This window comes from Malus domestica, chromosome 07 (assembly GCF_042453785.1).
Source record: "Malus domestica chromosome 07, GDT2T_hap1".
Lineage (NCBI taxonomy): Eukaryota > Viridiplantae > Streptophyta > Magnoliopsida > Rosales > Rosaceae > Malus > Malus domestica.
In genome coordinates, this window is record NC_091667.1 from 184,414 (window position 1) to 200,898 (window position 16,485).

At 36.9% G+C, this 16,485-nt stretch overlaps 1 protein-coding gene across 3 annotated transcripts; it reads right to left on the reverse strand.

The window, feature by feature from the left end:
- Positions 1 to 4,952: 4,952 nt before the first annotated feature.
- LOC103438347 (cysteine protease ATG4) lies at positions 4,953 to 12,061 on the reverse strand. Of its 3 annotated transcripts, none has more exons than XM_029098891.2 (9): positions 11,823 to 12,061; positions 10,419 to 10,928; positions 10,252 to 10,337; positions 9,876 to 9,926; positions 9,345 to 9,724; positions 8,702 to 8,840; positions 5,847 to 5,902; positions 5,707 to 5,777; positions 4,953 to 5,609 (listed from the first exon to the last, which is right to left on the reverse strand). In XM_029098891.2, the coding sequence occupies exons 2-9, from the start codon at positions 10,876 to 10,878 to the stop codon at positions 5,389 to 5,391; spliced, it is 1,464 nt and encodes a 487-aa protein (XP_028954724.1). In that variant the 5' UTR covers positions 10,879 to 10,928; positions 11,823 to 12,061; the 3' UTR covers positions 4,953 to 5,388. The 3 variants fall into 3 exon arrangements, with proteins under 3 accessions (XP_028954724.1, XP_028954725.1, XP_028954726.1); XM_029098892.2 differs by having other exon boundaries at positions 11,804 to 11,933; XM_029098893.2 differs by lacking the exons at positions 4,953 to 5,609; positions 5,707 to 5,777; positions 5,847 to 5,902 and adding an exon at positions 7,619 to 8,069 and having other exon boundaries at positions 11,823 to 12,027.
- Positions 12,062 to 16,485: the final 4,424 nt, after the last annotated feature.

Sequence of the window (16,485 nt, forward strand, 5' to 3'; positions counted from 1 at the left end):
GATCGGGCAAAAGCCATGATCTTTATCCGTCGCCACCTTGATGAAGGATTGAAGAGTAAGTACCTAACTGTTGAGGATCATTAGCCCTCTGGAAGGAACTGAGAAATAGATACAATCACCAGAAAATGGTGATTCTTCCAAGGGCTTTTTATGAGTGGATTCACCTAAGGATGCATGATTTCAAGACAGTGGCTGAGTACAATTCTGCAATGTTCAGAATTAGCTCCCAGATAAAGCTCTGTAGGGAAACCATCATTGAGGAAGATATGTTGGAAAAGACTTTCAGCACTTTTCATACCTCCAACGTGCTCTTGCAGCAGCAGTATAAAGAGCAAGGCTTTACTGAGTACAACCAACTGATACATGTACTTCTTGTGGCTAAACAAAATAATGAGCTCATGATGAAGAACCATCAGTCCCGACCTAATGGATCGACACCATTCCCATAAGTGAATGTTGCTTCCCCTGAAGTGAACACCACATCCTCTCGTGGCAATAATTACAAACGAGGACATGGCCACAAGCGAGGCCGATGGAATAGGAAAGGAAAAAACTATGGTGTCCAGTTTCACAACCAGGTTCTAAGGCATAATTCAAGCCTGAGCTTCAAGAATGCAAATTGCCAAAAAGACAAAGCTCATATGAATAACACTCCTAGAAATCCTAAAGGAGTTTGCCATAGATGTGGTGGCAATGGGCACTGGGCACGTACTAGTCATACCCTAAAACATCTAGTGGATTTGTATTAAGCCTCTCTCAAGGAGAAGCGTATCAAAACCAATTTTATCGACCAGGCTAAATCGATGGACATACCTGATCAAGTGTTCGATTTATCAAGGCAATTGAACACCACCCAGCTGGATGTTTCAGACTTTATTGTGGAAAAAGGGAATGAAGTGTATCGGTCTGATTGAATCACTTCTGTTTGATGTACTCTTATCTGAATTTGTAGTTTAAAACTTGCATTTCAATTCAATAAAAGTGGCATTTCAATTTCCTTTATTATGAATAAACTATTTTGTTAACTGAGATTTCCTTACTCAGTGAGCATGGATAAAAATTATGGTTATTCTCAAAACAAGAGCAATGGCGGAGATATTTGTCTTGTAAACAGCGCAACCACACATACAATACTTCGAGATCGAAAATATTTCTCAAGCTTGATGCTTACAAAAGTAAAGGGAACAACAATATTAAGCCAATCAAATGTAATTGAAGGCTCAAGAAAGCCCATATCATGTTACCAAATGGAACAATATTTTCCATACAAAATGCGTTGTACGGTACTCGATCTACTCGAAATTTGTTGAGTTTTAAAGACATACGTTTAAATGGATACCACATTGAAACGAAAAGTGCAGAAAATGTGGAATATCTATGCATTACCTCCAATGATACCTATAAGCGTATATTGGAGAAGTTGTGTGGTTTATCTAGTGGATTGTACTATACATACATAAAGACAATTGAAGCACATACTGTCATGAACCAGAAGTTCATTGATTCAAAAGTTTATATGCTTTGGCATGACCGTCTGGGTCATCCAGGATCTACCATGATGCGTAGAATCATTACCAACTCTAATGCACATCCATTATTGAGCAGACACATTGCTATCTCAAATGATAACCTTTGCAAGGCTTGTTCTCAAGGGAAGTTGGTAATTAGACCATCACAACTAAAGATTGATGTTGAATCCCCATCATTTTTGCTAAGAATTCAAGGGGATATTTGTGGGCCTATTCAACCACTTTATGGACCATTTCGATATTTTATGGTTTTGGTTGATGCATCTATCAGATGGTCACATGTTTGCCTCTTGTATACTCGAAATGTACCTTTTGCGAGACTTCTTACTCAGATAATTAAATTACGAGCATATTTCCCATATTACCCCATTAAGTCAATCCAACTTGATAACGCTGGTGAATTTACATCTCAAACCTTTGATTATTACTGCATGACACTGGGCATTGATGTTGAACACCTTGTTCCTCATGTCCATAATCAAAATGGTTTAGCAGAAGCCTTTATCAAACGGCTTAAATTAATAGCTCGCACTCTACTCATGAAAACAAAATTGTCAATCTCTGCGTGGGGACATGCCATCTTACATGCTGCATCATTGATTCGATTAAGACCCATAGCCAACCACCAATACTCATCAATACAACTCGTGTTTGGGCATTATCCAAATATTTCACATTTACGAGTTTTTGGTTGTGCTGTTTATATGCATGTTGCATCGCCATAACGCACTAAAATGGGACCTCAGCGCAGACTGACAATTTATGTGGGTTTTGATTTACCATCTATCATTATATATTTGGAACCCTTGACAAGTGATATGTTTACAGCTCGTTTTGCGGATTGTCACTTTGATGAGACAGTATTCCCATGGTTATAGGGAAAAAATACCGTTCCAGAAGAACGGCAAGAGCTGACATGGGTTGGACCTACCTTATCTCATTTTGAACCATGAAGCACTTAATGTGAAAATGAAGTGAAAAAGATCGTTCATCTTCAAAGTATTGCTAATCAAATGCCAGATGCATTTAATGATGCTACGAAAGTGACAAAATCACATATACCAGCTGCAAATGCACTTGCAAGATTTGATGTCCCTGCTGGACAAAATAAAGTGGCAACGAATAATTCAACCAGTGTACGCCTGAAGCGTGGAAGACCCCAGGTTCAAAAGATTCAGCCATTTGAAAGAGAAAAATAAGGGCACAGCTGAATCCAAATGAAATCATTCAGGAAAAGAAAATGAATGACAAATCCACAATTCATGATTCTGAACTTTCAAAAAAGGAAAATGTCATTGATGAGACACATGTCCCTGAAGAGACAGAAGTACATGAAAGCAAAGAACTCTCCATAAATTATGCATGTACAAACGAATTGTGGGATTGAAATGAAATAACATCGACGATATGTTCACATTCACATTAGCCAATGAAATCATATTAAGCGATGATATTGAGCCTTGCTCTGTTGATGAATGTAAACAGAGACAAGATTGGCCTAAGTGGAAAGATGCAATCCAGGCAGAATTAAATTTCTTGGAAAGGCAAAGTGTTTTTGGACCGATAGTCCAAACCTGTGGGTTACAAATGGGTATTCACAAGAAAACGCAATGAGAAAAACGAGATTGCAAGATATAAAGCACGACTTGTTGCACAAGGTTTTTCACAAAGACCTGGAATTGATTATGAGGAGACATACTCTCCTGTAATGGACGCAATTACGTTTCGTTACTTAATAAGTTTGGTGGTTTTAGAAAAACTTGACATGCATCTTATGGATGTCTTCACCACGTATCTATATGGAGAATTAAATACTAACATATATATGAAAGTCCCATAAAGACTTAAGTTGCCTGAAACAACTAACAAACCATGATGTATGTTCTCAATCAAATTAAGGCAATCATTATATGGGCTGAAGCAATCTGGATGAATGTGGTATAATCGTCTTAGTGAGTATTTGATCAAAAAAGGATATACCAACAATGTCATCTACCCTTGTGTGTTTATTAAGAAATCAAATTCTGGATTTGCTATACTGGCAGTTTATGTCGATGATATGAACCTAGTTGGAACCCCTGAAGAGCTCAATAAAACTGCTGAATATCTGAAAAACGAATTTGAAATGAAAGAGCTTGGGAAAACAAAATATTGTCTTGGCCTCCAGATCGAGCATTGTACTAATGAAATTTTGGTCCATCAATCATTTTACATTGAAAAAGTCCTGAAACGATTTGGCATGGACAAAGCTTATCCACTCAACACGCCAATGATCGTTCGTTCTTTGGACATTAAGAAAGATTAATTCCGTCAAAAAGAAGATAATGAAATGGTCATTGGTCTAGAAGTACCATATTTGAGTGCAATAGGTGCTTTATTGTATTTAGCACAATGTATTAGACCAGATACAGTTTTTTTTCAGTCAACTTGTTAGCAAGGTATAGCTCTGCTCCAACAATTCGTCATTGGAAGGGAGTCAAATATGTTTTACAATACCTTCGTGGGACAAAAGACATGGGCCTCTTCTACTTAGAGAAATCCACAAATGACCAGATTCTTGTTAGATATGCAGATGCTGGTTTTCTCTCTAATCCACACAAAGCCCTCTCACAAATTGGATGTGTGTTCACTAATGGAGAGACAGCAATTTCGTGGCGCTCAACAAATCAAACATTAGTTGCTACATCTTCCAATCACTCGGAAATACTTGCTTTACATGAAGCAAGTCATGAATGTTCTTGGTTAAGATCAATGATCCATCATATATGGAATTCATGTGGTCTACCTTAATGCAACCTGTGTTGCCCAAATGAAGGAATGAAGGATTCATCAAGGGTGATAAGATTAAACACATATCTCCAAAAATTTTTAGTGCACATGAGCTTCAGAATGCTAAAGTTATTAAAGTCAGACAAATTCGTTTCAATGAAAATATGGCAAACCTATTCACCAAATTTCTACCAAAGTGCACATTTCAGAAGCTAGTGCAGGGTATCAGATTATGTCGGCTTACCAATGAGCTAAATTTGAAGGATGCGTAATTAGGGGGAGAAACAATTCAAGGGGAGCATCCATGATACATGCCTATTATACTCTTTTTCCTTCGACTAGGATTTTTTCCACTGGGTTTTTCCTATCAAAGTTTTAACGAAGCAACATAAGTATGCTTAACACTATATCAACAATCTAGGTAAAATTGTACTCCTTTTCCTTCGCTATGGTTTTTTTTCCACTGAATTTTTTCAAGCAAGGTTTTAATGAGGCAACTGATGTTAATTTGTGGGCATCCAAGAGGGAGTTTTGTAAACAATGAGAATGTACGCCCACATGCCAACAGTAACTTTCTCACATGCCTAATAGTGTTGTTTTTGTTTGTTGTATAGCAATCATCTACTTTTTGTAAACTAATCAGACATTGTTGGGTTGGACTGGTCACGGGTGTAATTTTCATTCACCATAAACCTACGGATGAGGCTCTATAAATAAAGCACTTCGTAGGTGATCAAGGTACAACAATAGAAAAGAGAAAATCCCTGAAAGCAATAATATTAGTTTCCCTCCTCTCCTCTTTTATCTGCAATCCTTTGTCTTAAAGTTACAAAACAAAAACAGTGATATTTCGCACTCGCTTCGTTCCTGTCCTTATCAAAGGTTATTTCTCTAACTTATGTCTATTTATAACAGAATCATAATTTTTTTTTTTCTTCACAAATGTCCAATTCACCCCAACTCCAGGAATAAAGCACGCAATCCAAATGCCAACCATAAGTGCTCGGACACAACCACGACAGTCCAAAATCACCCACAATGCACAACGTTGTCGAACACCCATATTCATTTCATACCCAGTAAATAGTCATCATAGGAGTTGCCAGTCATCTTCTTGTGCACTTCCATCTGCATCGCTCATGGGCAGAACAGAAAATGAATCATCGTTTTCTACTGCACCACTATCACCCAACGCATCACTGTGGTTAACCGGCCTGGGAACACTATGTGTCTGAGTCACAGTAAACAGTGGAGCACCATTTGATTCATCTGCCAGCTTGGAGGCTCGAAAACAAAAATCATTAAAATCATCTGCCAGCCATGAAACAATACAAAGTAAATCAACTTAACCACAAGTACATAAACCAAGGTTTGCAAAAATACGAATTCAGCAGAGTGATCAGCAAACCTCTGTCACGACAATAAAATCCAATCGCCAAGGATGGATCAATCAAATCAAGGGGAATGTGCCGTATAACACTGCAAATTACCAGTAGTTAGTATTAAACACCCATTTCAATGAAGACAATTAGTCTGAAAGAATCTTACTTGCAGTGGTAAGATAAAGTATCAGCCTCCATATCATCCCTTCTTATATTGATTACCTGGCATAACCAACGACAAAAAACCAGTCTTCCATGAACAATAGGTCAGCTAATGTAATAATTCAAAACATTATCACAAGTATCCAACCTAAATAAGAACAAATAAGAACCCCTGTAACAAGAACATTCCAATGTAATTAATAATTATCACTCCATATGCTTCATGTGGTACCATATACCACAGCCAGTCCAAATCCCAGATAAATGTGGGGCCAACATGTGTTAGATGAAGCCATTGCAGATAGTAGTGGGCGAGAAAAGTGGGGGAACTTGAAACCAATAAGTACATTTTACCTATTATATTTCCATCACTTTACAGTTTATTATTCAACTCATTTAATGTCAAAAGGGTAAATTTGAAATTTCATACACTGGATTATAGACGAACTGTATCTATGAGATGAGTGGAACATTTCCTACTAGTGATGCGCTGCATCACATCCAAGTGTAGTGAAAAAGAGGGAGTGGTTATCTAAGATGTTCCCGGAAGCACCATAGTGGCACCAATTGTGTTGAGTAGACATAGAATTTAACAGACATCTTGCAGGTAAAGAGACTAGTCCAGGAAAGTAGAAAATTTTTGGAGACCTGGAAAACAGGGACTTTCAAAGGTAAAAATAGAATTCTAGATAGGCATGATGTTAGGAGGCAAATCAAGCAAAAGCTTGTTTGCCAGACTCTATACCGGTGGAACAAACTCTAGATAGACTGAGTTTATTGGACAGAAACTTCACTATACAACAAGAGAAAAACAAAGGAACAATTTGGATAGTAGAGTTGTTTCTTACTAGGAATCGCTTGAAGGGAAAATCCAATAATACTAGAAGATAAAAACTCATAGAAGACAGAAATGGCATCTGGATTAAGAGACCGCTAATATGAGGCATGAAATGGCTTATAAATCCAGTAGGATAAATAACAGCTACAAGATCAACTTATAAAAATTAGACTATTACAGCTTTCCAATCAGAAAAGTCCCCAAGAAAGGACACATCATGTAGACAGCCATTACTGATGCCTGTAGTAGCCCAAAATCTGACAGTCTCCCAAAGCTTTCACACCTGGAACTTAAGGACCTGCACTAGAATTTGAACAAAATCCTAAACTATACGAGTCTGCTTTAGGAATATAATATTGACATTGGAATTAACTTGTTTCATGCCGATTTAAGACTCGCATTCAAATTTGAACACCACCCTAATCTCTCCAGTCACTAAAACAACCTATATACATGGTAGACTCAAGACTTAAGTTGAATTTGGGAAAAACCCCAAATTGGAAAAGTGTGATCAGTCACTAAAACATCTTATAAATTTTATTTTGGGAACATAATGAAGAATTGAAATTAACTTGATTCATGCTGATTTTTATACTATTTTCAATTTTCTAAGATGTGGACAGAATGCATGCAGAGTTTCAAAGCTTGAATTATTCTGCAATTCATCTTGGTTCCTATTTAACCTGCTTCCCACATAAACCATTCTCTACCGCAAATTCCCTAGGTTCTTGTCTAGACACTGACGAACGAGAATCCACGTTTGCATTTTGCCCATTCACATCTTCCCTAACCGAAGCAACAATACGTTTACGCTGTTTCCCAATCAACTCCTTGAGCGCCTTCTCATTGCCCACACAACCTTTAGACAAACCCTCAACCGTAGATGAATGTCTTGCTTAGATATTAATGTACTTGAAGAAATAAAAGAAATTTGAAAGAACAGAGGATGAATAAGCTCTATTTACCAATCTGACGTAAGACAACATATTGCCATGTTGATGCTGGCCTTCAGATAGTAAAAAGTTTAGGAAACAGAATTACAATGAGAAACATAGAACAATTTGGGAAAACAGACTTGTGTTTGGACTTGGGCTTTCTTAACCAAGGTGTTGCTACTGCATCAGATATTATGCCAGATAATAGAGAACATGATCTTCAACCACGCACACTAAGGTGGTTTGCTTGATTTAGACATGTACAACAACATAAAAATGCTTAGTACACGAGTGACTTTATTAAAATAGAGAATACTGGCAGAAGAGGAAACCCAAAAGTATTGTGTGGGCAGACGGACATGAATTTGCAAACTTGAGTGAGGCGATAGTCCTCGATTGAGTGGAATACAACAAAGGATTCATAAGTCCACACCTCATGAGGAGCTCTAGTCACCTACACAAATTAAATCAATAATACGGATTTTCCAAGCTGATGCAATTGCCATAGAGTTTAGCAGCATTACTCTCCACAGTTAGTTCTAGAAAATCCACAATCAAAGAAAAGGACAACCATAAGCGCATTTGGAATGGGAGACAACTGGATGTCACCCAAATTATGACTAGCCACTAGTCTGGATATCACCCAAATTATGACTAGCCACTAGTCTGGATGTCACCCAAATTATGACTAGACACTAGTCTATCTTAACCTATATGTCCTTAGTATGAGATATATTCATAATTCATCAAAGAGTATTTGTTTCACACTAGTCTATCTTAACCTAGAGGTCGCACTTGGTGCGATGGCAAGTGCCTTCGCCCATGAGCGGTAGGTCTCGGGTTCGAGACTTGGGAGCAGCCTCTCCATAAATGGGGGTAAGGCTAGCCGACATTCACCTCTCCCAGACCCTGCGTAAAGCGGGAGCCTTGTGCACTGGGTACGACCTTTAAGCCATACAACTTCTTTGCCATTTGAAACACAATTTGCTTGTTGAACAATGCAGATTTTCAGATTATTGGCTTTTATTTTGGTTGAAAACATACAAAGATATCTGAATGAGAAGTATTTAAAAAGAAATTCCATACCGGCTGAACTTCATGGGGATCAAGGTAAAGTGCTTTTTCATCCTGCACACCAATAATGTAAGTTGACACACCAGGTTTTCCACCCATGATGCCAAGACTTTGGGGAAAGGTGAATGTTGCCCGCAACGATGGAATGTACCTGATTATAATATCAGAAACAATATTTTATTAAAGAGCTTATAATCACAAAACAAAAATTAGTGAACCAAAGGTCCACCACCAAAATGGTACAACCCTTAGAAAAAGAAGGAAAAATAAAATCCATCATAAACATCTTACTTTGTAATACAACTCCGAACTATCCTAAAGCAGCACCTGATAATCACTTAATGATCCCATTTAAGTGACATAAATGGTCTAAAATTTAGATGTTTGGAGTTATGAATTTCACTAATTTTATCATTCTTTATGTCATCTAGGCTCCAAGTTAACTTTATGGTTCGGTGAGACATATAAGCTTACAGTTTTGGGAAAGGACTTCCTAAATTCTTAATCTAACAATGTAAGAAAAAGGAAACAACAAAAGCTAAATAACACTAACTCAAATTGCTAGACAACAAATAAAACGACCAAATATTTCCCATGTCAGCAACTCAGCATATACCAATCATAATCATCCGTATACTATAAATAAAAGAAGCACCTGGGGTTGACTTTTTCAAGTCCAAGAACCAAAGGAACCAATAAAAGAATAGGCGTCCAATCAACTTGGCCTCTTGAGAATTCCAAACAGTGTCTAGAAGCATCTTCAATGCAGACTACTGGGGCTCCACCTCGCTCCCCATCTTCGTCCCCAGAAACAATATAAACAGCCATTGGAAGTGGCTGATCATCAAGATCAGTTGCTTCTCTCCTACATCGTACTAGAGTCTCCCAAGTGCGGCACATGGCATATGGGCCAACCCATGATCCGGCAGCGAGGTCATAAGCCTTTCCAGCCTGAAGAAGATTGTGGATGGAGAAAGTTGATGTTTCGGAATCACCGAAATGATACAAGATCTCAATATATGCTTCATCTAAAGGCTGCATAACAGAGGTAAGAAAAACATGTATGACTAATCAGATTCCTGAATGTGATTTAAGAAAATATATGTAAAGGGGTAAGATGTGAACTGCAAACATTTTAAGGCAAAACTATATCACAGAAAAAACAATCCTACCTCACCCAACTTACCTTGTGCAAGGGCCTTCTCCAAGATCTTCCCAATCTATGGAAAAGCAACGCCTGTAAAAATATACTCTAGTCATTGACTATTTTTTTTTTTCTTTTTTTTTTTCAAGAAGATGAAGAAACAAAATATTATTGCATATGACAACAAAATTACAAAAAAAACTGGACAAGATGTCCACAAAATAAAAAATAAAGGCACCCAGAAAATCAAAGCACAATCTCCCTATAAGTAAAGCATCTATGAAGACACCAAAAAGTTATCCAATTGCAAATACCGAAGCCATGATCAAGAAACCTTAACAATAACATTCACACATGTACCAGTTATTAACCACGTAAGAATGCAAGAGCCCAAAATGGATAAAACACTGTACCATACCTGGGATACAAGCATCTGACTACTCCGGAGCATGCAACCCCAATTTACATCACTAGTGTACTTTGAATCTCCAATAGCCTCAAATCCTAGAAATAAATATGTACATGTTGATTTTTATCCACAAACTCATACGTGCTAAAGTTAAAAATGGTGTTTGCAAGCCAAACCTTTACGATATGTCATCAAAATTCTTGATGAGAAATCCTGTTCAAATGCTCCTAATCCATTATTAATAGGTGCATCTCCGGAGGAATCATCTTGTGAGACCTTATAGCACACACCAAGAAGCCATATGTCACTAGCAGAAGAAATTCCAGTCCTGCTGGATCCAAGTACACGCTCGTGAATTCTCCTCATAGATCCACTAGTCACAGCTTTCCTCACAGCTTCTGTCCATCCATTGTTTCTAGAGTGACTTTCCTTCTTTTCAGTAATTGATGACTCACTATGTGTTTCGAAGATTGAGAAAGCGGACGCAAAGAAGTTTGACCACAGGGATGCCTTATTGTGCTTACTGTCCCTAGATCCTGAATCTGAACAAGCAGACGATGAACCTCTATCTGTTGAATCTGTTGAACTTTTAGAAGAATATTTCGATGCAACAGCCGTCTCACAAAAACCCTTCATCAGCTAGTCATGAAGCATCATATAATGCTAAACTTGCTCACACAAGCAACCTGAGTTTTAAGGATCCATCTCAGTCCAGCGGTAAAAGAAGCAGCAAGTTCCAAAGAAAACCAAAATGAATAAATAAAGAAGCGTGTTTACGGCAAGTTATGTGCAATAATATTATTCAAGAACTAAGGCAGAATTTTTCAATCCTCAAATTGAAGTATTCAATTGTAGGCGAGAATGTCAAAGAATCCATGCATATAGCCCAAGAAAAAGACACAGAGGAAGCAAACAAGTATAATTAATTTGCAATTAATCATGCAAACCAGCAATTGATCAATCGAGATTAAGGAAACAACGAAGGATGGAATTGCCGACCAGTCAATCAATTTCTCAACCCCAAATCAATACGTAAGATTAAAAACATACATACTTGCATGCATACATTAGCTCAAAATTACATGAAAACCGTCTCCAACCGAGGGCTACGCCAAAGGGCTTGTGGGCCCCACTGGGCCAAAACCACCAAAATCAGGCCAGCGGGCTGGCCATCTCCAGCCAGCCAGCCAGCCAGCCAGCCCGATGCAGCCAATCTGAACTGTTTCATGAACTAAAGCTCAAATAAGCGGAAAATTCAATCGAAAAATCGAGCCAGCCAATCTTAACAAACCATCCAATTGAAATCACACTGTAGTTTACAAAATTAGGCGTTTTTTATGGCATCACAAATCTTATCTATGCTTCAATTTAAATACAGAAAAGCATAGAATTCTAAATTTACAAGAAAAGCACAGAAATTTGGGACATTCAAGAGAAACCCTTAAATTGGAGCATAAATACAGCTTAAATTAAAAAAAAAATACGAACATGCATAAATAATTATATTTATTAAAGATGAAAATCGAAACAATGGTTTGAGAAAAGGAAAAGAGAGACGGACAAGAAGATTTGGGGTGTACCAGTTCCTCAGGAGATGACGATTGAAAAGAAGAGCTAAAATCTTCCACCAGCGATTTGTTTGACAACTCAGGGATGAACAGAAGTTGCTATAAAGGTCAAGGGTTGGTTCAAGGATGCGGGTTGCCGGGTCGGAACGTCAATCTAAATCCTGATCCACTCTTTCACAAACTGGGTTGGGCTAGTCATCAAGTTCGGGTTCTATCCGGTCGTAAATAGGAAGTTCTTACGGAATCAAGTTCAACTTTGCCCACTCTAATTTTTTTTTTACCTCATTCTATTTCAATTCTTCACATTATATTCACTTCCAATAATCTTTCCTCTAATTTTTTTTTAATAATTTTCAAATAGCCACCTCTTTCAATAATCTTCCATATGTTTATTTTTTTTAATATGGTAGTTTAATTTAATTAACTATATTAATTTAATTAAAATAATAAATTATGTTTGACCTATGATCTTTTGGCTCCTCAGTTGAAGATGATTTTTTGTCACATGGCTATGTTTGGTCTATGACCCTTTGGTCCATTCGATTGGAGATGGTATGAAATATGGTCTGACACTGTTCATTAATGTCATCTCCAACAAAAAGAGGGCCAAGGACTCGTTTTAGCTTTATAGCCCTCCAAGAAATTAATATTTTAATGAACACTATCAGGCTATATTTCATATCATCTCCAACTGAGGGACCAAAGGATCATAGGCCAAATATAGACTTGTGACAAAAAATCATCTCCAAGAAAGGGGGCCAAAGGGTTATAGGGTAAAATATAATTTATAATTTTAGTTGAATTAATATGGTTACTTAAATTAAACTACTTCAATAATTAAACTACATTGATAAGGAATCTTAATAATTTTACATCTCGGATTTCGAATGTCACGTGTCAATATTTGAGTGTCTTTGCAAATTTATTGTTGATAAAGAATCTCAATAATTTTACGTCTCGGATTTCGAGTGACACGTGTCGATATTTGAGTGACTTTGCAGATTTCTTATCGATAAGTTTAGTTGAATTAATATGGTTACTTAAATTAAACTACCTCGATAAGGAATCTTAATAATTTTACATCTCGGATTTCGAGTGTCACGTGTCGGTATCTGAGTGTCTTTGCAAATTTATTGTCGATAAAGAATCTCAATAATTTTACATCTTGGATTTCGAGTGACACGTGTCGATATTTGAGTGACTTTGCAGATTTCTTATCGATAAGTTTAGTTGAATTAATATGGTTACTTAAATTAAACTACCTCAATAAGGAATCTCAATAATTTTACATCTCAAGTTTCGAGTGCCACGTGTCGATATCCGAGTGACTTTGCAGATTTCTTATCGATAAGGAATCTCAAAAGAAGCATGTAGTAGACATTTAAGTTTTAATATTGTTTTTAATGTTATTTAATATGTTTAATGTTACTTAATGTTATTTAATGTTGTTTAATGACTTATGTAGTTATAGGGAAAAAATTAGAATTTTAAATTTAAAAAAAAATCAAATATAACAGTTAGCTGACGTCAGCAAGTAGCCGTTGGATTCAAATTGCTGGACCGGCCTGGGCTGGCTGGGATGGGCCAGCCGGTTGGCCCTTTTATGCTTTTTTAGCTCGATAGGGCCCACGAGCCATTTGGCCTAACCCTCGGTTGGAGAAGGTTTTCATGTCATTTCGGGCTATTTTCGGCCCCTTGACCCTCTGGCCGGATCGGTTGGAGATGGCCTTAGCTTCCTAATATCCAAAGAGCAAGATGGTGACTGCAAAGGTGTAATGGCGTGCATTGGCTGATTTTTTTTTCTTTTTTATTATTTTTTTGTCCTTATCATTGTTATTTAATTTTTGGTTAAAATTTAAAGTTTTGAAGTCATTTTCATTAGTTTTTCTTTTATTTTTTTATTTGATGATTCAACATGGTGTATAACGTCGTTTTTTCTTTGTACGTTCTTAGTTTATTCTTGGTTTTATTTTCTTGTCGTCATTTATTCAGATAAACTATGTAAAGGGGTGCGGCAAAGAGTATCTATATACTCTTTGTGTTTTTCTCAATACAAACAATGCAAAAGTTGTTCAGTTATGTCTATTAGATAAAAGAGAGGAAAATCCTAAAACACCTTAATGCCGTCCATTTTATATTGATCCAAGTGAGACATTTGCTAGCACATTTAAATCGACCACTCTTTCTCCAAAAAAAAAAAAAAAAAAAAAAACTCCATCATCGGTTGCTAATGTATCAATGTGGATACTTTTAGAGGCTCAACACTAGCGAAGCTTCACGTGATCAACCATGAAGAGGAAGATTGTAAGCATGAAAAGGAAGATTGAATAGTGAGTGATCCAATCACGCGGCATGCACGTGGCTAGAGATTCAAGTAAGTTAATCTCTTCTCTTTCTTTGTTTGTTGCTTTACCAATTACAACGAACCTTATATATAACTGGGATAACACATTGCATGTTATTTTTTGTTGCGTGTGATTAGTTGAATTGAATTAATCCCAATAATATGCTCAAAAACCCAACATGAGTGACGCACACCGAGATCTTGTAACACTGCATCAATATCTACGTAACCGAAGTGTAGTGGATGATGCAAATGCCCATTTCGCCCTTCGTAATAATTTGATAACACATGTAGTATGAACATGCACAAAGAGGCTAAATCTTGTGTTTGTAGCAGTTAACTAACTAAATTGTAATGACTTTACAACTTCGGTCCATTTGCTTGCTTATGCTTTCAAATTACTAAATTGTAATACCCTTGCAATTTAGGTATTGTGTTTGTTTATGTTTTCGGTTTAGCTCTCTAAGCTACCAATGTCATTTCAATATGTTGTGTGTTTTTATTTTGAAATTGATAAAAGTAAGCCCTTTTAGTAGAACATCTTATATCATTTTATGTTTAACCATTAAACATACAAACAAAAAATATGAAAAAATAAAAATAAAATGAGAGTATAAGTGTATTCGCAAGTGGGGGGAAAATGAACCAATTTGACATGGCATATTACTTTTGTCGTACCCACTGCTTTATAGGGCTGGATGAAACCTAATTTTTTGCTACCCAAGGAAAGACATTGCCCACCCAAGTGGTGGATCTACGCCCATTTTGTCACGCCCCGATCCCGACATACGTCCAAAATCGACATGTGACGTCACCAAATACCCGTATTTCTAACATACCCCGCCTCTAGGAAATGGCAAAACACAACTTAAGATCCAACTGAGCAATAATTCTTTGTAGACTTTATGGCTGCATCTAACATCCTCGTTAGACTGCCTACATACCCTAAATAGGGATCAAGCCATTCGTAGTTCATTATTTCACTACACTCGAATATTCATCACATAAATCGTTATGTCCCAACAATATACCACAATGCATATCATGAAATATTTCAAAGAACAAATGACGAAACACAATCATATTCTCTAGCCATATTTATTAACAAGTCTAATCATAACAATAACAATGATATCCAACATAACAATCCCACATGACGATTAACATTTCCACTTCATCCATCACATAAATCATCATGTTCCCCACATAAAATCACAATTCATAGCGTATAACATCTTAAAGAATTAACAATGCACAATATTATTCTCTAGAAACATTGATCAACTAAAATAATCATAATAACAACACTCATATCCAGCATCATTTCACAATCCCGTCAATTAATCAATTCATGAATCAAAGATGCACGATCTTAGCATTTAATTATGTTAATCAAACAATGCGATAACATATCAATACCAAGGAACTCTATATAATTCCCTACTTGGATTATGACTAATAACATGGTAATTCTAATTTGTATTCATAAGGTCAATTGTGGGTAATTCCCATTCACTCGAATCTAGGATTCTAGACTAACCTTATGGAAATGAACAAGAGCAAGGATTCTGGACCAGTCAACGGAATCCAAAATATCTAGCGTTTCTTGTAGTCTACCCAATTTTATCACATGTATAATCAGTGCCTACATCAGGGGAATGGTGCACTGGCCAACCAAAACTCGGATAAACCACGAAGCTCGGGTGAGTGACAATAATATAAGTATGTGATATACAATAAAAGAAAGACCATTGATCATCGTTTATAAACCTCAAATATAAAATCATATTTTTACGAAATCATAGTTAAGTCGCTGAAAACTTCGAAGGAGTCACCCAGACATCCAACGGTTTTTCTAATTCAAATCACAAGATTATAAAAAACCATCGTTCATATATATATTAAAAACTAGGGCTAGATGGACGCAGTTCGGTCAAAACCTACATAAGTAACCAAACAGGAAGTGGCGCCCCAAAGTGGATTAACCAAGCAGAGTCACCCCTAAGAAAGTAACCAAGTAAGTAGTAACCCCCATAATGTGGATTAACCAAGTAGAATCCCTCCTAAGCAGTGATCACCCAATGCGGATTAACCAAGCATGATCACTCCTAAGCATACATGGCCATAAGGATCGCCCAACGCGGATTAACCAAACACGATCCATATATAGTATGGTCCCTCGATGCGGATTAACTAAGCAGGGTCAAGATAACCAAGTAGGTAGTGACCCCTCAACGCAGATTAACCAAGCAGGGTCAGACCTACAAAACTATTAGGCAAGGATAATCCAACGTTGATTAACCAAACACGAACCATATATAATATGGTCCT